This window comes from Oryzias melastigma, linkage group LG18 (assembly GCF_002922805.2).
Source record: "Oryzias melastigma strain HK-1 linkage group LG18, ASM292280v2, whole genome shotgun sequence".
Classification (NCBI taxonomy): domain Eukaryota; kingdom Metazoa; phylum Chordata; class Actinopteri; order Beloniformes; family Adrianichthyidae; genus Oryzias; species Oryzias melastigma.
Genome location: NC_050529.1, coordinates 1,497,034 through 1,518,116, shown reverse-complemented (window position 1 = coordinate 1,518,116; position 21,083 = coordinate 1,497,034). Strand labels below are relative to the sequence as shown.

The 21,083-nt window shown below is 41.1% G+C and overlaps 1 protein-coding gene across 4 annotated transcripts; it reads right to left on the bottom strand.

Moving 5' to 3' along the window:
* Window positions 1-2,792: 2,792 nt before the first annotated feature.
* Window positions 2,793-20,722, bottom strand: lratb.1 (lecithin retinol acyltransferase b, tandem duplicate 1). 4 transcript variants are annotated; one of them, XM_036216698.1, is made up of 20 exons: window positions 20,387-20,721; window positions 19,662-19,762; window positions 18,779-18,848; window positions 18,579-18,709; window positions 18,417-18,505; window positions 18,250-18,349; window positions 17,856-17,899; window positions 16,440-16,547; window positions 16,026-16,222; window positions 12,242-12,306; window positions 12,068-12,174; window positions 11,899-12,001; window positions 10,738-10,837; window positions 10,082-10,121; window positions 9,960-10,011; window positions 9,708-9,819; window positions 8,795-8,878; window positions 7,113-7,230; window positions 5,006-5,096; window positions 2,793-4,823 (listed from the first exon to the last, which is right to left on the bottom strand). In XM_036216698.1, exons 1-20 carry the CDS (start codon window positions 20,625-20,627, stop codon window positions 4,749-4,751), a joined length of 2,028 nt encoding a protein of 675 aa, XP_036072591.1. In that variant the 5' UTR covers window positions 20,628-20,721; the 3' UTR covers window positions 2,793-4,748. The 4 variants fall into 4 exon arrangements, with proteins under 4 accessions (XP_036072591.1, XP_036072592.1, XP_024144008.1 ...); XM_036216699.1 differs by having other exon boundaries at window positions 16,440-16,544; XM_024288240.2 differs by having other exon boundaries at window positions 16,440-16,517; window positions 20,387-20,720.
* Window positions 20,723-21,083: the final 361 nt, after the last annotated feature.

Genomic DNA, 21,083 nt, shown 5'->3' with positions numbered 1-21,083 from the left:
ATAAATAAAACTGAACTAAATAATGGAGTCAAAATCCATTTATTTACTTTGTGTAACAGGTCACTATGGTAAAGTTGTGTATATCTCCTCTACAGACTCCATTGGAATTCCATTGGAATTATGTTAATTGCGTAAACGGTTGAAGAGTTACGATTATTCAAAGACCTCAAAACTGGAGCTAAAACATTTATAAAAAGGTTAATAAAAGACCAAATCGCTGTGTTGTAACACCACTATACCTAAATATTCTAGGATGTTATCCACAATTCTATCATCTGCCTCTTAGTATATTTTCCAGGTCTCCAGCTGTTTATGGAGGACACGCCCCCTTGAATCAGGTATACGCGACAGAGACTAAAACCGAAGCTCCTCCCCTCACACTTTAAACCCGCTGTGATTCGTCATGTGCTGTCGAACGCCAAAGAAACGATGATGGAGCGTAAAGAGGCGTCCAGACGGGAACAAAGAGGAAGAAAAATGAGCAACGAGATGCGATTTATCTCCTTTTCTCGGCGGTGACAGAATTCAAGACAAAAGACAGCAGTCCTTTCAACACACAGACTTTGATGGAGTGAATCTTTTTATTTCTGCGTTGCTGTGAAACAGATTCTCATCACAGACCGGACCGGCACAAAACTGACGCTAAAGAACGTTATACCTTATTTTTTAAACATTTCAATAAATGTTAAGATCCTGTAAACTTCTTTCTTTTGCTCCGACTTCACTACAGCTCATCTTTCTGCAGATGTTAGAGATTAAAGTTTACTCACAGATGTGTTTACTTCAGCGCTCTGACTCGTCAGCTCGTATTTCCCAAAAATGTTTTTAAATGCAGAAGAATTGGTGGATTCCAGGCAGATTGATTATATACTACAGGAAAAAAAATGTTTGTTTGTTTTTAGATCAACACTGAACGGTCTTAAGGAACAAAGAGATCCTGTGTTGAAGCTAATATTTCCATTTAAGTCGTTTATTTAGACACGTTACAAATTATGTCCGTTTTATTATCTACAAAATAAATCAAATTTGACAAAATTATGATATAGTGAAACCAAAAGAGCAGAATTTAGTGTTTAGAAATTCAGATTTCTTTCAATATTTTGTCTTTATATAGAACATTACAAACTGTTTAACCAAAAATAATCAAAACTAATCTGTCTATAATGGAATTATCTGGACTAAACTAACAGAGTTAAATATTTTTTTTAAGTTTAATGAAAAAAATAAAGCTTACTAACCTTTTTAAAGTCTCACTCCATTAGAAATGGGGTCTTAACATGTTCTTCAATCTTTTTTTCAATGATAGACTATATATATATATATATATATAAAGAACATTATTTCAAAAAAAATATTTAAAATGTCATGAATCAGGGTTAAATTAAAAAATGCTGTTGGAAAAAGATTGTATTTGTGACAAAGAATATATTTCTTGGCCTAATTGTTGCACTGCTAATGTTAGCTTCGGGTTATGAGGGGCGGTAAGCTAGCAGGAGAGAACGTTAACAAATGGATGATGGGAAATTGGGACAGATTTTCTCTCTGCCAACACTCTTACAACTCAGAGATAAGTCTCTAATGAACTCCTACCGCTCTGCAGAAGCTATGTCTTTTTTAGATTTTTTTTTAGATTTTGGCTACAAAACATCACAATTGAAATTGAAAAAACACGAAGAACGCTTCAAAAATGTGGGTCTAATGCCAGAGTTTTAGCTCCAGTGTTGACGTTTTTGAATTATCGTAACTCTCTCAAAGTTTATGAAATTAGCATAATTCCATCGGATTCTTAAACAGCGGAATGCAGCTTTACAACACCCAACTGTAGTAAAATAATTAAGAAATCCACATGAACAAACTGATTCTGTTGTGTAGAAAAAATGAGATCAATTGTGCGAACAGTTAAAGAGTTACGGTAGTTCGAAGAGTGTTCGTTATTTTGTGTCAACGGTGACATTTTCTGTATTAAAGGCTCAAAAAGGTAAAAAAATTATATTTTTTACTTCATCTGATGAAACTCAACCAAATAAACTGGAGTTAGCAAAAGCCTTAAACAAACCTGAGAAGCGAAAGTGTCTTTCTGTGCTGAAGAGTCCTCGATGTGTCTGAAAGTGTCCCCGGACTGACACAAGAACAAGAACACACACACCCACACAAAGCCGCTCTGGTCCTCACACGGACGCCATCTTTCAGCTCCATTCATCATTCGCCATCAGCAGCTTCTTTCACCGTTCTGTCCTTCTCTATGCAGGCATTCAGGTCCGGTCTGGTTCCATCAGTGGGGGGGTGGGGGGGTCGATGTGTTTCTGTTACCAAACGTCTCAAAATCGTGTTCTTTTGTCCACAGAAAACAACAGAGACAATCCAGCTTTAGCTCGATTCAAATGTCCCATCATGCTCGGCGTCCAGCGCTCCTCCGCGAATGTAAATAAAAACTTTCTAGGTCACTCATATTTCTACATAAAAGATTTTTATTATTTCTTCACGAGTGTTCCTCAGACAGACTGTGACACAATTATTCAGAAAAGTAGAAAAATTAAAAATATTATCAAAACATATGGGCAGCAAAGAAACTATGATTGAATCAAACCTTCATTATAAATCTGCTATAAAGGCAGCAGTGAATGTTTTACATTAAATATTTTACAAATACAATTTGATTAACTGACTAAACAAGGAAACATTCAATGCAATTAAATACAATGTTGCAGTTTTTTTCAGTTAATCTAATCATTGATGAATATATTTGTCTTAAAATGATTAAAAAACATTAATTAAATTAGTTAAATCACAAAATAACACAATCAGGTCATTTAATTCCATCATAATGTTTTTGCTTTAACTATATTAACGGATTCATAAACACTTTGACAGAAATATTACAGGAGTTTTCAGGTTGCTGTTATAAACTAAAAATTAAAATAAATTTGATGTTAAAAAACCTGGAAATCTTTGCGGTTAAAATTGCAAATTTTCACCATTGCTGATAAAAGAAAAAAATTTGGTGATTATTTTTTTTTTTAAAGGATTCACATAAACTTCCTACAAAACAAAAAGTTTAATAATGATAAAAAAACATGAGCGGTGTTCCACCTGGCACAATTCTAGGACCTCTTTTCATGTTTGTAATTTGTTTTAGTAAAACTTGAAACAAAGAAGAAGTTTCAAAGGTTAACAACAATAAATTTCTTTAATTTATTTAAATTAATGTATATTTGAATTTTCTGTTTCCTTTAACAAAAGTTAAAGAACAAAATGTGAAGTTTCAGACGTTTTCCTTCAGTTTAGCTCCATCAACATTTTCTCATTTTTCCTTAAATGTAAATGTTTTAAATGTTGAGTGATTACTTTTTAACAGATTTAACCAGTTCCGTTTTGGAACGACAACAAAATAATTCCTTAAACCAAAAAAACAGAAAGCCTGAAACAAAAAGTTTAATGATAAAAAAACATGAGCGGTGTTCCACATGGCTCAATTCTAGGACTTCTTTTCATCTAATTTATTTTGGTAAATCTTGAAGCAGCTGAGAATTTCTAAAGGATATCAACTAACAATTTTTTTAATGAAATTAATGTTTATTTGAATTTTCTGCTTCCTGTAATCAAAGTTAAAGAACAAAATGTGAAGTTTCAGACGTTTTCCTTGAGTTTACATCCATATTTTTCTATTTTTGCTCAATGTACACGTTTTAAATATTGAGGGACTTACTTTTGAACACATTTAATCATTTCTGCTTTGGCACAATAACAAAGGAATTCCTTAAACAAGAAACCCAGAAAGCCCCAAACAAAAGCGTCTCTAATGAGAATGAATTCACCTAAACTCGGTGTGAGAACGTCCTTCATAAAAGGCAAGCGAGATGCCAGGAAAAATGCTGCAACGGCCTGAACGCTGCTCTGGAGTCGGCATGTCGGACAGATGTGAATCCACCGCTCATTTTTTTAATGCAATTTAGCAACATTTGTGTTCAGGCTTTTATTTTGACGGGTCGCTCTGACAGACGGGGCGACTTCCTCCGTCGCTGCAGTGATTTATGCTCTGCTTTCAGTCGGAGGAATTTGTCTTCCTGACGTTTATTATGGTTTTAATATAAACTTTGATTTCGTCTGCTTGAAAGACGCTCGCCGGTCAGAAACCAACCGCCGGAGGGAGAAGTTTAACACGCTGAGGTCAGCTTTGATTGTGGAACATGAGAGGTCAGAGCTCCTGGAAAACAAACATGAAAGAGGAGCTGGAGGAGAACCCGAGACGCTTCGGGAGATTTTGGATTCGGGGGATCGCGATGAAAAGGTCGGAAGCGGCGGCGACTTCTGTTTGCAATTAGGATCGGCCGAGCGGGAAGCACCAAGTAGACGCACATTCCTGCAAACGTCGGGTCAGTTAAAAGACACAGAGTGTCTCCTCCAATATCTAAACGGGGGGCAGATCCTCTGCAGAGGGAAGCCCCAACTGCACTCCTGTCCTGGGGGGTCAAAGGTTTCCACTCAGGCCTACATGGTCTGAATGTTTGCAGCAGCTTTGATCAGCTCCGGGTGGCGACAGACGCCGTCACTCCACAGCTTTTAGAGGTTTTCCTGATTCCTGAACAAACAACCCCCCAGGAAAAGAGCCCCCAGTCCCTCTGTGCATCTCGTATGTCTCAAAACTGACTAAATAAAAGCTCCAGAATCCCTTCGACCACGCCTGATCGTGATGAATTGAATCAGATAAAAAGCTACACCTGTTACATTTATGGCTCCATGTCCCGATGTCAGTCCACCAGGGACTTGAGGTCCGGCAGCCCCCTGAGCTTCAGGTCCAGCAGCATCTGTCCGTAGGCCTTCCCCTGCAACAGACCAAACGCTGCGTTCATTCGTTCATTCGTTTGGGTTTTACGGCTCCGTAAAGCCGGACTCTTTGAAGTTTCTCCTCTACTTTAATGATCGGCTTTCTTCACACCTGGATGTCATTTCATTGCTAGACGCCCCCCCCCCCAGCTTTAGGAGCTCAGGCGGCAGTGGCGGTTACCTGGGGGTCGCTGCGCAGAGACGCCACCCCTCCCCCGCCCAGCGATCGCTGCAGAACAAAGTTGAGCGCGTGGATGCCTGGCAGTGTGTACCTGAAAACACAACGACCATGGGGTTTGAAAAACCTCCACGATGGAGACCACGAAGCAGAAGGACGGATCTGCTAGCATAGCGCGCTAGCAGGTCGTTTTACTGCTGGTTGTGAGAATTACTCCATATTGTGAGAGCAAGAGCAAAAGTGTCTCCAAACTTGGAAGTTTGTGGCGTCTGGAAGTATTTAAGACTCGGTGTGAGAGCGCGCACCTCCTGCAGGGTTAACGAGAGGAGGAGGTGCACCAATAAGGTGTCTGAGGCAGCAGGGGGGCCAATCAAGGTGGGGGAGGAGATCCAGGTCGGTGAGCTTTACGAGCTCCAGCTCCTCGTTATGCTGAGTCATGGTTCAAACCACCACGGCTGCTTCATTTATACTCAACCTCTTCGGTTCCACATAGTACCAACGGCTAATATAAAGTGTGCTCGCCATTTTGTAGTGTTGGCTCAGTCTACAATTCCAAAATCAGGTGCTCTAGAAATTTCCCAGAAGTCTTTGCAAAAAAACTAGCGTGCATCGATGCTCACTACATTAGCAAATATAGACCACAATACCTAATGGCAGGACATTGTTTTGCTAAAAAATGTGTTTAAATATACATTTTTAATAAATCGTTCACATCATCAGAGCACAATGGAGTCACAAATAGACGTAAAATTTTCGTATTGGTTAAAGTTTCACTTTGTAAAATCTGTGACGTCATGTCCGCCATTTAGAAAAACGAAAGTGAGCATGGTGACCCAATTGCTTTTAAAATCCAGGGCACTAATTATTCCAGGACTATATCGTTTTTTAGTAGTTAGGGATTGGCCTCTGGCTAATCTTGGCTGTGGACCGCGCCTCTGGCTAATCTTGGCTGTGGACCGCGCCTCTGGCTCATATTGGCAGTGGACCTCGTCTCTGGCTCATCTTGGCCGTGGACCTGGTCTCTGGCTAATCTTGGCTGTGGACCTCGCCTCTGGCTCATCTTGGCTGTGGACCTCGCCTCTGGCTCATCTTGGCCGTGGACCTGGTCTCTGGCTAATCTTGGCTGTGGACCTCGCCTCTGGCTAATCTTGGCTGTGGACCGCGCCTCCAGCTCAACTTGGCCGTGGACCTCGTCTCTGGCTCATCTTGGCCGTGGACCTCGTCTCTGGCTCATCTTGGCCGTGGACCTGGTCTCTGGCTAATCTTGGCTGTGGACCTCGTCTCTGGCTAATCTTGGCTGTGGACCGCGCCTCTGGCTCATATTGGCAGTGGACCTCGACTCTGGCTCATCTTGGCCGTGGACCTCGTCTCTGGCTCATCTTGGCCGTGGACCTCGCCTCTGGCTCATGTTGGCCGTGGACCTCGCCTCTGGCTCATATTGGCCGTGGACCTCAATTCTGGCTCATCTTGACCGTGGACCTCGCCTCTGGCTCATCTTTGCTATGGACCTCAATTCTGGCTCATCTTGGCCGTGGACCTCGACTCTGGCTCATCTTGTGAATCATTGGTGTGAATGCACTTTTAGGGTTCTACTGACTCTTAAGTCTATCAGTCCAATACTGAGTGTCTACAGACACAATTTGGCGATGGAAGATGCTCAGGAACCTCTTGTCTGGGTGAAGGGGTGTCCCGGTCTGGCCCCCAGCTATTATCTTTGTGGTACAGTGTTATAAACTAATCTGAAATGGCTCTGAGTCTAACCTCTCAAAGCAGAGTCATGTTTTACACTCTGACTAAAGGAAGCATTTGGGTTTGATTTCTAATAAAAACCTTCTGGATGTAATGAGGAACATGACCAGGGAGATTCCTCTGGAGTTTCGGTCATGCGTATTATTGATGCATCACCAACACATGAGAAGTTCTTGTTCTTAGTGTCTGTAATTAGTCCAACCACAGCTGTTGACTGTTACACATTTATTTCACCGCAGGAACCGTTCTGTTCCAATGAAAGCTGAAGTCATGAACTGCAGACACATTTTCCTTTGATTCTGACTGGATTAGGTGATCCAATACTTTATGGTTTGATTTTAAAAAGCATTGATTAGCTCACCGTGTGACCGCATCATGCTGTCCCGGTTCAATGAGGTGGGAGAAGTACTCCTGGACAACAGCGGTGGTCAGGTGTTTCTTCAGGTACGGGAAGAAGAGAGGATGACGAGCTACAACTCCTACAGAGGAAGACAGAGACTCGTCTGTCATGATGAGCTTCAGAAATGAAGAAGACCCGTTTAAACTCCAATTATGTTAATTCCACAAATGGTCAAAGATTTATCTAAATTCTAAGAACATCAACACCGGCGCCGCACTTCCAACTGACTACTTCTGATCAAATTCTGTGTAAACAATCATAAACTCTGTGTTAGAATCAACTGATTTATAATTGTTTACATTGTGGTTGAAGAAATACAGTAGTACACAGAATGTCAACACTGGAGCTAAAGCTCTGATGTTTAAGTCCCCTCCAACTATAGTTTTTTTTATTGTAAAACCGTTTCCAGTGATCTTTTAATTATAACTTCGTCGATTTTTAGTTAAAATTTAAAAAATGTATTTTTTTAAAGACATTTTATGCACAGTAGCAGTAACCCATTAGAAATACAACTCTGGGTTGTGGGCGAGACCGTCATTTGTGCGCTCATAGCCTCAAGCTAACATTAGCAGCACACAAATAATGACGAGCAATATTGGATCCTTATACAATTTAGAGCCAGAATCATACTTCACTACAGCACGAGTGGTGAACGCTCATCATGTCTAACACACAAGTGTGAGCGGGCCACAGTAAGGGCAGGGGGGGAGGAGACGTTGGCCCCGCCTATTTCAGTAGCTGCATCATTAGTCTGAGCTTTTTCAAGCATCTGGTTTTCTGACCCAAAACGATTTTTAAGAAATTCTCAGAAACGCAGTTTTAATAGTGAATTCTTTTATAGAAGTCCTCTATAGCCTCAAGCTAATATTAGCGAAATAACCACGAACATTATCGGATACTTGAAGTCGTACAGTTTTGAGCCAGAATTGCAATTCGCTGAAGTACGAGTATTGAAAGCTCATCATGGCCCGTCCATTTCAGTAGCAGTATACTCAGTCTGAGAATTTTCAAGCATCTGGTTTTCTGATCCAACAGGATTTGGATTAAGAAATACTTAGAAATGCAGTTTTAATCGTGAATTCTTGCATATACTTTCTCTATTATGAGGAAAATGTTACAAGAACATGTAAAAAAAAGACAATTTTCATTGGAGTGGGTCTATAAAGGGTTAAAAAGACTGGAAAACAGACCAGGGTCCACTAATCATCCTAAAAATATCCCTCAGCTGAGAGTAAAATGTGTTAATTCAGAATGACCCTTTGATATCATTCCAAAATCATGATGATTTACAAATACAAATATGTCAGTCTTGACTTGTGGTTTAGAAACTAAAATTTGGACGATTTCTGATCCAGAAATCTATAGAACATTATAAAGAAGAGTGTTTTTTAAAAACAAATATAGGTTTGTGAGAACAAAGACTAAACATCAATTAGTTGTAATTTATTCCCTTTTAATATTGAATGTTTCTGAATCAAAATGTTTTTAAAATTCTAGATCAAAACAGGGAAGACTGAAAAAGGATTTAAAGTTTGTGAAATGCTAGCAGAAACGTTGAGAGTCCTCTAGAACTTCATCTGAACCGTATCGGTCAGGTTCTGATGGGGTTAAGTCCCAGTCCGTGCTGCTGGTCTCTTTCTCACCGATGTTCGCCGAGTCTCCTTTGTCGCCGCTCCTGGTGAACGCCAGCTCCTCCAGTCGGTAGCTGTGTGGTCCGCTGGGCAGCTCTGAACAGAAAACAAGAAGAAACTCTCGTTTGGCTCAGACTGGCCTGTTAAAGTCCTGGTTTCTGTTTGAAAGCAGGCTTTCAGTTCAGGCTTCAGCCCCTCACACGGAAAAGTTCAGACCCTCAAAGGAAGTTTGTGTCCCAACAAACTCTGAAAGACTAGCAGCCTTTTGAGGGGTTGGGAACTCCCAGCAAACAGCATTTGTTTTCTTTCAGTCCTCGAAGGGTTAAGCGGGTCACTCTGACAGTGTCCACCATAGATCCCATGTCGTGTTCTACCCGTCCTTCTGGACATCGGTCTGTAAACAGACCACGAATGAAGACATGTCAGGAAAGATCTTTGAGTCTTTTCAGTTTGTTCAGCAGAATCCAGAACAGAGCTGAGTCATCAGCGAAGAGTGAAGAAGAAGAGGCTAACCTGGAGGACTGAACCAGAGAAACCAACAGGACAGACTGAGGGGAAACATCGTCGAGTATTAATCTTTATTTCTATTTGGGACCAGATAAAGAATTACAGGACGCCCCAAACCAATCAAACAAAAATAGTGTTTTAGGTTTTGTTAGATATACATATAATATATAATTAAGGGTGAAGGAAAAAATTGATTTGGGAATACTTGTATCAATTGAAAATGTTTTTTTTTTTCGATTTAAAATGTTGACATAACGATATTTACTTTATGTTTAACCTTCTCTAAATAATTACTTTTAGGCTTTTGTTTTGTTGTTTTTTTCCTTTTTACCGACCCAAAAACGACCCTAAAACCGTGACACAATCAGAACCGTAAGTTGTGCGATCTGTTAAATGGAGGGTGTGTGTCCTTGATCACCTGTGTCAGGTAGGTCGTCTCCTGAGGTGGGCGGGGCTTCATCCTTCAGCGATGTGTCTGGCTCCGCCTCTTTGAGCGACTCCACCAGCTTTCCGTCTAGATGGATGTCCACCTTAAACGGCATCAGGATCTTTGATTTGGTGACTTTAAGACTTTTAGATCAAAGGGTGTTCATGTACTTTCGACTGAACGTCATTTCTGACTAAAAGGTCAAAATGAGAGGCGTGTGGGTGTGGTTTGGGTCAAACTGACCGTCAGCTCAGATTTAGGCTGTAAGAAGAAAAAGGGCTTCAGAACTGGAGACCTGTCGGACATAAAAGCAGGTTTATAGAGGACCGGAGGTTCTTACGGCTCTGGTTTCACTTCTCACTCACACTCTGGGTCGTCCTCCAACGATGCCCGTGAGCCCAGGAGCTAAACCAGAGAAGAGAAGACAGTTTCAGCTCTGCAGGTGTATGAACTGGTTCTGCTCAGTGACTGGATGAATCTGCAGGAGTCACACAGAGTTCACTAAAACCCAAAACGTGGTTCAGGAGGTGAAAGCTCCGGTTATCTGGTGAGGGAGACTCCCACTGCAGCAGGAATGAAGACCCGCAAACATCAGAGGAACAGAGTTCATCTTTGAGTGTCTGCTCATCCCCACTAGAGCAAAGAACCACACTACCACCAGAGAGAATCCATTCACTTCATCTGAAGAGGAAGAACACGTTTGATCCTTCAACTCACTGACCTGTGATGAAGACATTTACATCTGAGTTCATGTTAGCTAAAATGACAAACTAAAGCCTTTTGCTATGTTCACATTGGCCTCAGAAATGGGCGTTTGAGGACCTCTTCATTGAAGAGTCAAGGAAAGAGAAAAGGAGCCTCTGAGGAATCATCTGACTGAGCGGAAAATGTCTTTAAAGGGATGAAATTCATCTTAGATAAAGATTTCCAGTCTTTAAATACAAAGGTCATACAGAGAGTTTGGACGGATGTTAACCCACAGACTTTCCTGGAAACCATAAAGTGACGCGGCGTGTCGTACCCATGCCGGTTCCAGCCGAGGCGATTTCTCTGGAGAAGACTTCCAGAGCTTTCTTCTGCTGGTGGTGGACGGACATCCAGATCACCGCCTCCCTGGATTCCTGCAAGAGGAGAAGATTCTGGAGATCAGCTTCAACCATGCAGGGAACGAGCCGGAGAGGAAATCCAACGTCCTCAGCAGACATAATAAGATGGTTTTCTTCTCTCACTCCTATTGTTCACACTTTGTTTTATTTTGAAATATCTTCTATGAATAGTCGACCAGAACAATGAACAATAAACTGAAGATTTCTGTTTGAAACATTTGGATTAATAAACAAATGAATGAACTTAAATCACATAACTGAAACTTTTTTTACATAACAGTTTTTAAAAATATGGTGTAAAGTTGTAAAGAAAATGATAACAAAATAACTTTTTTTATGAGAAAACTGCTTTTTTTTAAATGAAGATGAAAAGAAAAACTGTTTTTGTCTGAAAAAACACAAGAAATAGTTTCAAATTAAAACAGATTTATTGATTTGATCAATTGTTTGAGTTTTTTCTAATTGAAGTTGATTTTTTAAAAGCAAATTTGCTTTAAATTAAAAGTATTTGAGTTAAATATGATGACAAATCTAAGAATAAAGCGATCTAAATGTGAGCTTTTCAGCAAATTCTCAGGTTGTCACGTGGCGTCAATTGTAATTGGAAGCCGAAGTGGTTTCAGGAAGAAGATCAAACTAAACAGCTACTGGACAATTTTTTATATCGGTTGGTGGCAGTCCAATGGCAGTCCAGTGGCAGTCCAGTGGCAGGCGGGTGGCAGCGGCATAACTGATTAATAGGAGCATCTCTGAGGTATCTAAAACCGTTTGATGATCGGTAAATTTCAGACACAAAATAATGAATTGTAGGCTTTTATTTTGTTATTTCCTGTTGATTCAGATGCAGACCTCATTTGATTTAAGTTTTGTTTGCATTTCTGAAACAAATCAAAGAGAAAAGCTGCATGATTCTTAAACTGTCAGGTTTCAGATCCAAACATTTCTGGTATTTTTAGGCTAAAACATCTTTTTGAATCAGAATCCTGTATTTTAAATAAACTTTGAATCCCAGATGATGTGAACATCTGAAGACACCAGCTGGTGGCCGAGAGGCTGCAGGACGTCTGCCGCGTTACCTTGTTGCGAGCGTTGTGCCCGTACGTGTCCTCGGCTCCCAGGATCTGGATGTTGACGGCGCTGAAGTCGTCCAGACTCAGCAGCTGGAACAGACGTCTGGTTCTGCAGTGGAGACGTGGACCTTCAGCGCCCTGATCCGATAAACCGGACCTCTCACGTTCTTCTCACCGTTTGATGAGGCTCTCTGCCGTCCGTCTGGCCTTCTCGGCCGCCCTCGGACCTCCGACCGGACAGACCGCCGTGGCTCTGAACCCGTCCAGGTACGTGGCGCACACCTGCTCGACAGGGCGGGAACATCAGAGCCGCTCAACAGGAGGAGAACCCGTGCAGGAAGAGGGTCACCTTGTAGTGGTGTGGTGGAGGGAAACCTCTGGCTCCTCTGACGCTGACAGCTCCTCCCTCTGCTCCTGAACAAACGCGGGTCATCAGCTGACATGCAGAACCAACACCAGCTTGAACCAGAACCCTCCAGAACCTTTAATCAGCTCAGAAACTAACTGATTTACCAAGAAGCTCCATTAGAACATTCAGTCTGAAGCTGCAAACCGGCCCACACCATCACACCACCACCGCCATGCTGAACCATAAGGCTCCTTTTCTGCAGATCCTCAGGTCTGCTTTGAACGGTTCCATGGATCCATGTGGGTCCAGGAGTCTGGTTCTGATGTTGGATCCTGAACTCTGACCTGAACCGGGTCCGGAGAGGCCTGCAGGTCATGACCTCCTGCTGAGACCTGCTGGTGTTTGCTGCACCGTTTTACATGAAGTCATCCGTTTAAATAAGGTGGAATTTTTAGTTTTATGGGTTATATTTGTGAAAAAAAAAAGTCTAAAACAATCGGTTACAGTGTTTCCAAACATCTTATTTTTATCTTTTCATTGTTCTTTTTTTAAACTGCAAACTATTTAATTCTTGCAAAGATGTAAAATCTTAATTTATGACTTTCTAGAAAGTTTGATGAAGTTTTAATTTCTCTTGCTCTACACCTTTCAAAGCTTTTCACAAAACTAGATTTTTTTAATCTAATTTAAAGCTGTGGTCTAAAAATAAGGACAATTTTGATTAAAAAGTATTAATTAAATTTGATTAAAGTTAAAATTATTGATAAAAATATTAAATTTGATAAAAATTAAATAATTAATTAGTTAACCAAAACCTTTTTGATCCTTACTTTTAATAATAGAAAAAACTTGATTTAAGATTCAAAAAACCCACAAATGTCACTGAAATTTTTAGCTTAATTTTAAGGATGATGTTTTAAAGTCAATAAAAGTTAGACCAACTTTCATTGTTGTTATTTTACAAACAAAAATGTAGATTTATGTTCTAAGAATCAGGGATAGTTTTAGGTTTTATGAGGATTGATGCAGTAAAGACAAACTTTTGTACTCATTTTGTTTTAAAATAAGCAATTTCTAATTATAACACAAGTTTTTTTTCCACTAAAATCAAAATGAACTACAATTAGGTTAATAAAAACTTAAAAAATACAAACTTCTGCTTAAAACTAACTGTATAAAACAATGAATTTGAAGTAATTCTATCTAAAAGTTGCTTTTTTAGAGTATTTTTCACATTTTGAACTCTTGTCTGGGTCTCCTTGTTAACAGATTTTGATCTATTTTAAATGTTTTAACAAAAAATTAAATAAAGTTAAGTGAAACATTAATTGCTTCTTTGACAGATGATTTTTTTTTTCTTATTTTGAGCATTCTTTACTTATTTTTAGGCTTCCTCTTCATGCAGTGTTTGTGTTCTACGACGTTTTCCTGTTTTAACCTGCTTATAAGTCTCGTCAGGCACCTTGTGTTCTATGAAGATGCTCTAAAAATATGATTGACTGAAATAATCAAACATTTTATAGCAGTAAAGATTTTGTTATAAACAAACATGAGTCCCAGAATTCATCCCTGAGGAACACCACTGCTCTTCCTGTTTTACAACAAAGATTTAATTATGAAATTCTAATAAATATAGAAATCATAGAGGAATTAAAAACTAGCAACAGAAAAACGTCTTTTTTACTGATTATTTTTTAATTAAACCTTTGAAATATTCAGATGTATTTTCTATAAATGTTTAAATGACTCAGAAGAACCGCTTTTCTCCTCCAGACTTGAATCTCTCGTTTTCCTCTTTCCCTTCTGGACTCAGAGGAGGGTGGAGCGGTTTCGGCCCCCGTCCCCTCCTGACACCATCCTCCACCTCGCCGTACGTGCTGTAAACGCCGCGCCGCGCTCCCTCACCTCTGCGTGAACCGGACCCAGAACTCCCGCCTGGCTGGGTTTAAAGATAAACTGCCGAGTGCAGAGTCGGGTCGGGCGGCGGTCAGAGCGAGCTCTGGAGTTCAACCGGACTCAATTAGAAGAAAATATTTACATCTTCAGCAGCAACTTGGAAAGTTCACGTCGGCTGGGTGTCGTCACAGTTTGTGCGTTCGTCTCTGGGTCAGAACTCTGCTGGAGTTTGATGAACGGTTTGTTTGTGTCGTTTCTGGTGGATACGGGAGCCGGAATGTTTTCAGCAGCGACTCGGTTTATGAAGAAGAATTTACCAACAGTGAACAGTTTAAACACAAACCCTTCCTCCCAACGAGGTCAAACAGAAGCTTGAGTCCATCAGCACTGCTTCCATGGGAGGAAATCTGTCGGGTATTTGAGGTTTGGTTACAGAGTTACAGTTCTGGAGGGACGAAGGTTTAAGACCAGAGAAAAATGGACAAGAGATAATATTGAGTCAGTAAAATAATTGGTAATTATTGTTTTAAATGCTTATGTTTAATAATTAAGAAATAATTAATGTTTAATCATTTATTCATTACTTTTGTGTTCCAACTAAACTCCAGACCGCTTGTTAGGTTTTTTTCCGAAGATAAATAATATTTTGTTGTGAAAATACATTAACAAAAAAGATGCAGTGCTTAATGTTCCGATCATTAAATAAAATTTATTTTACAATTTTATTTTTATTTATATTGCCTCTAATACTCTTGTAAAATATAAGGGATATGTATTGAATCAGGATACGTATCGTGTCACAACACATGTTTTATGATATGTTTCGAATCACGACCTGCGTATCGCGATATGCATAGTATCACGATACATGTACCAGGATACGTATCGAACCACAACCTGTGTATCGCAATATTTATAGTATCACGACACATGTATCGTGATACATGTCGTGATACACATTGTATAGTGACACATGTATCAGGATACGTATCGTATCACAACACATGTATCGCGATGTTTATAGTATGACGATACATGTACCAGGATACGTATTGAATCACGACCTGTGTATCGCGATATTTATAGTATCACGACACACGTATCGTGTTACATATGTCGTGATACGCATTGTAGAGTGACACGTGTATTATAAAATGCATTGTTTGGCGACACGTGTTATTTATTAACCTTTATATAACCAGGAAGTCCTACTGAGATTAAGAAATCTCTTTTACAGGTGAGTCTTGTCCAAGAGGCCACAAAAAAACTAAAATCATTGGTTTCCTATTTTAGACAGAAAATGTTTCCTGTGGTTCTGAAATCTGGTCCGGTTTAGGAAGACTGCTAGAACCCTGTTGTGTGTCAAACTGTGTCCTGAACCTCCTGATGAACACAAAACACCTCAGATTGAGAGTTAATTTGGGTTGAGGAGCATGAACTGCTGATTCTTGAACCAATGGGAACCGCTCAGGAGGCGGATCTGCACCAGAGCCAGCAGCAGGTTTGGAGAGGGGTGTGAAATATTTGGGATATTTCCAGCGTTTATACACAACAAGTGATTTGTGGCGTTATTTACTCAAACGGCGATGGGAGGACAGACTCTGGAGCGTTCCCCGTCGTCTCATGAATCCAGAAGTGGGGGATTAATTGCCGGTAGGAGCAGAAGCGAAGCGTCTTATCACAGAGCGGCGGTTCAGCGGCGGGTCAGAGGACGCTGCCGGGAGGTCGTACGGAGGTCAGCAGCTCTGGACGGGTTCAGGCCGGGACAGTTTGGTGAAGCAGCAGCTGATAGCGAGCTTCACGGAGGAGGGTGGCGGGTTCAGTCAGGGGCCAAAACCAGCTCCACGAGTTTGTTTAAGGTCAGAGCTATGAGAGTGAGGGGCGGTACCGGGTACTTCCTGGAGGACCACCTGGCTGAAGTCGCAGGTGACGTCAGGCAGCAGGTATCGGCGCGGGTCGCCGATCTCGTACACCAGCTGCTCCGCCACCGTCCCGGCGGAGACCAGGCCGCCGGTTTTTGGAGGTTTGGAGAGAAGGAAGGAGCCGTCGGACGAACACTCGACCACCGGGAAGCCCATCACGTCCCTGAGGGAGGGGCACAGCTCACCTGAGACCTAAAGCTCACTTTCAGCTTCATCCAACAGTTGATTAAAAAACGGAAATTCATTTGATTTGATCAACTGTGGTAGTAGTACCATGGTATGGGCGATCATTATGTCGAATGGGGATTATGGAGGAGGTATTATGGTCTGGGCTGTTGGCTCCTCCTTAAACAGAACGACAGAAACAAAGACTAACTCACCAATCAGGGACGGTGTGCCAGTCGGTGAAGATGCCTCCCGTGCTCTGGGCGCCACACTCGATCAGGTGACCTGCCAGACTGACACGACAGCAACAGCTACAACAACTGCTGGGAAAACACCATCTTATGAGCTTTTACAGGTAGAAACATATAACTAAATAACATTAGCATGTGAATGCAGTCGTCAAATATTGTAACTAAATAATAATAATAATTTAAATCATTTGTTCGATGCTTGCAAATAATTAGTTAATTTCTTAATCAATTTCCATCATTTTTTTTTATAAATTTACAATATAAAACGAATTTTTGTCCCTCATTAACATTAAAAAAACTGGTTACTAATCTTCAACATAAATATCTAAAACCTAATCTTTCTCTTTTCTACAGAAAATGAATTAGTGTGAATTTTTGTAATAAACAATGAACTTTTTCTGAGTTCAAATCAGCTTTAATGAAGTCAACATCTTAATTTGAACATTTGTGAGAAAAAAGGGAGAAAGTAATTAAATCAGATAATTGATTCTCATTATTTATTTCAGAATAATAATCTAAAACAATCAAATAAATCTGTTATGTAAAAATAATTTCTTTTTGTCATTCTGCGTTTTCTCTTACTCTGCCATTACTGAGAGAGGTGTACCACAGGGCTCTGTACTCGTGTCCATTCTTTTAGTCAGCATTTTTACTTCTTTAAAGCAGATTGACAGCAGTGTTTGTGTTTGTACAAACACTTTAAAGGTTCACTTTATTTGTTTTAGTTGGAGGTTAAATCGTCCACTGAGAAGCTGGAACTGGTACAGCTGAGAACTGGACCAGGACATACCAGAAGAAGCTGTTATGAACCAAAGAACCAACATTTGGACCTTTTGGTTCACGAGAATCATTCCCAAAAAGGAGAACGCTCCACAGTTCAAACATGGAGGAGGGAGTGTGATGGTATGGAGCACAGCTTTCTGCAGCATCGCGGACTTTCCTCTAGATCGGGCCGAGTCGGTCAGAGGTTCATCCAACAAGGACGACCCAAAACAGAAATCAAGGTTCTGTTAGAACCTCCTGTGGTTTGGATGAACTGGACAGAGCAAACAAACCTTCAGGAACTAAATATTTATGGGATCCTCGGACTGAAACTCTCTGATTTCTGTTGCAGAAAGAACACGGTGACTGGGTTTAGGAGCAAACTTTGATGGATTTAAAGAGAAAACTTTGATTCCAGGATTTGTTTTTATAGTAACATTTCACCGAATATGTAATAAAATCTGTAAATCTTGTACAACTTTTGACCATAAAGGGACATTTGGGACACAATAGAAAGCGACTGGAAGAGATGACGAAAATCTGATGTAAAGACGGGAACGCTTGAGAACTGTCAGGAAAACCTCAGTAAAGCTTCATGAAGCCCTTATGTGTTTGTACCTTCCTGCTGCCAGAAGATCATAGTCGCTGCTTCTCCACCCGAACTGCAACAGAAACACAAACATCTCTGAACTTCTCCTCTAGGTACCTGATCTGTTCTGGTCCGGGCTGAGATAAACGACAGAATCTGGTTTGTTTAAGCAGCTACTGCAGGTCTGACTTCTAGCTGGCGCCGCCGCTATAAAGTCCAGAAAACGTTGGCGTTTGCTCCTTTGCCGTCAAGAACGAGCAGTAAATTTGACGCATTAATCTGATGTGAATGCAGCTTCACAAAGGACTCCAAAACACGATGACTCAGCAACTTCTCTGCTCATTTGACGCATTAAGACCAAATATTCAGCTGCACCAGTGATGTGAATGCATAGATGTTCTGGTGACACCCGGACAAACCTACAGCGTGCATGAGCGGCCCCAGCGCCACGGCGCTGTCCACGCAGCGTCCCGTCACCACCACGTCGGCGCCCAGGTCCAGGCAGCGGCGGATGGGCTCGGCCCTGGACACAAAAAGGCGCGTCAGCGGCAGTCTGGGCTGCAGACAGACTCTGCAGTCGGCCGCCGTACCCCAGGTAAGCGTTCATGCTGTGCAGCGTCCGCGGCAGCCGCTGCACGCCCTCGCCGTCAGCCATCTTAACTTCTGACATTTTGCCCTTCTGAGGAAGGAGTGCACGAAACCATCAGGAACGAACGCGCATTCGGCCGTGAAACACACAGACGATAACGCACCCGCGGCATGAGGTCATCGCCCGTCACCACGGCAACCTTAAGGTCAAGCCCCGCCTTTTTGACGACCTCCTGTATGGCCTCGGCGCAGGCCAGAGGGTTCACGCCGCCGGCGTTACTGACGATACGGATACCTGACGGGAAGAAGAGGAACGTGATTAACCGTTACCGTGGAAACGAGACCTCTCTGCAGCTGCACTCACCTTTCCTGTGGATGTCGTTGATGAACGGCGCCAGAGCGGCGTGGACAAAGTCTGGAGCATAACCCAGGTTCTGCAGAGGACAGATGACAGACAGGAGTCAGACGCCCTCTGCTGGCAGAGACGAGCTCTGCAGCACAGAGGCCTCAACCAGTACTTCATGAAGTACTGCAGTACTACAGTATTTTACTTAAATCATAAATCTGAAGAATATAAATGAAAACGAAAAAGAAGAAAAAGATATCAGGAGTTACCAAAATAAAAGTCTAAATAAATAATTTCAATAAATATTTTCTTTTCTACAGATTTATTTTAATTTTAAGGTACTTTTAAAGACCCACTTCAATGAAAATTATGTTTTTAACTTGTTCTTGTAGCTTTTTCTGATAATGGAGGACATGTAAAAAGAAAATAAGATAAAAATTACATTTCTACGTATTTTTTACTCAAATTGTTGTGAATCAGAAGCAAAGAAAAAAAAAATGCTGTTTGAAAATTTGTGTATTCGTTACATAGAAACTGCACTGGGCGGGGCCACAAGCACCATGCTCCGCCCCTTTCTGATTCATCCACTTCCAGACAAATAGATCCATGAATGTCTTTATGTTCCTGGTCTGAGCTGGAATCTGGATCTAAACTGAACGGCTGGATAGAAATGATATTGATCACCATTTTTGTTGCACTGATAATGTTAGCTTTAGGGTGTGAGGGGCTGTAAGCTAGAGGGAGAGCACGAAAACAGAGGGAGGGCGGGAAAAACCACAGCTCAGAACTATGTCCTAGAAAATAAAAACACCTTTGTCCGTTTTTGGCCTAAAACAGCTTTGAAAATGGATGAAAAGTGAGACTTTAAACAGAAGCCCCGCCCCCTGTAGGATGGACTCACAGGCGCCTTGGTTCTGGCGGCGGTGAGCAGAGACATGGTGATCTCACTGAGGTAGTCGAAGACCAGGAAGTCCAGCTCCCCGCCGAAGATCAGCTGAGGCACTGAAACACACGTGCACACACAAACACACGTGCACACTTCAGTGATGAACATGTTCTCACTGCAAATCCGGTTTGGATAAATCCAGATTCAACAAACCAAAACTATGAAGACGTCCATCTTTGAGGATTATTCCATTTACAAAACGTTTTTTTTTTTAATAAAAATAAAGAGTAATTGTGTTTGAACTGATTTTTGAGCTGTGCTGTTATTTGTACATTTATAAAGTTACATTTTTTCATTATATTTTACCAAGATCTCAAAATAAATAAATCAATTTAGATAAAAATATTTAAATCTATACTATAAAAAACATAAAAATAAAATATATTTATATTAAAATAAATGAATAAATATTTAAAGTCAATAAGTCACCTAAAACCGCTTTAAAAAATATCAAAAGGATTATGTTTTTTACAGATCTCACGCTCGGGCGCATGCGCACTGACACGAGCGCTCGCGACCGGAAACTTTCTTTATTTACTTTTTTAAAATATCAATGAGTGTTTTTACGGGTGTACATAAAAATATTATGAACAAAAGTAAATATTAGATGTTCCGAGGCTGGTGGACCTTCACAGCGTAAGGACTCCGAACCGAACCGGACCACAAACCAGCTCCGGTACCTGAGGTGGCCGTGTCCCCCCAGAACCCGGAGGCGCAGCCGATCCGGACCGTCCCGGTCCCAGCAGAACCGGAACGGTCTCTTCTGTGTGAGCCAGTGTGAGGGGGCGGAACCGAAGCCGAACTACGGTGTAAAAAGTTCGTTTTCAGACTCCAAATGAGGCGTTTTTCTGCGCGAAAGGCGCGTGACTCCCGCCCGCCAGCGGGGCGCGCGGCCCGGAGCAGCCGCGCGAGGCTAGACATCCTTTATTAGAGGAGAAAAGAGAGGAAAAGACGGGAAAGTTCAAGGTGCGTCTGTGCACCCACAAATACAGTCCGACAGGAAACGTCGCGAGAGTGTTCTGGAGTCTGACGTCATCACGTGGTGGAAAATTGAAAAAATGTGCAATAAAGGTTGTTTAAAATAAATGATAATAAAACAAATAAAAGAAGATATATCAATATTTCTTAAACGTTTTATGATATTTATAATTTACAAGAGAATTATGTTTAAAATAGAATTATGTTCCCTGTTCACAGAAACAGAGACAAAGTTCTTTGGATTTTACTGAACTATTGTGGATGATAATCAGATAACTTATTTTTATAAAGGGTTACATTTTATCAGCAACCGTTATGTGCTACGATTAAAACAAATATATAATGATTAAAAAAGTCAGATGAAAGATATGTGAAGTCAATTTATCTAAGAATCTTTAC

Bases quoted from the DNA above. Each gene is read 5' to 3' on its own strand.
- lratb.1 (XM_036216698.1), bottom strand. From the start codon at position 20,627: ATGTCTAGCCTCGCGCGGCTGCTCCGGGCCGCGCGCCCCGCTGGCGGG. The intron at 12,175-12,241 runs GTGACCCTCTTC...CCTGTCGAGCAG, and splicing joins CTCCACCACACCACTACAAG to GTGTGCGCCACGTACCTGGA. The intron at 4,824-5,005 runs GTAACCGCCACT...GGTCTGTTGCAG, and splicing joins CTCTGCGCAGCGACCCCCAG to GGGAAGGCCTACGGACAGAT.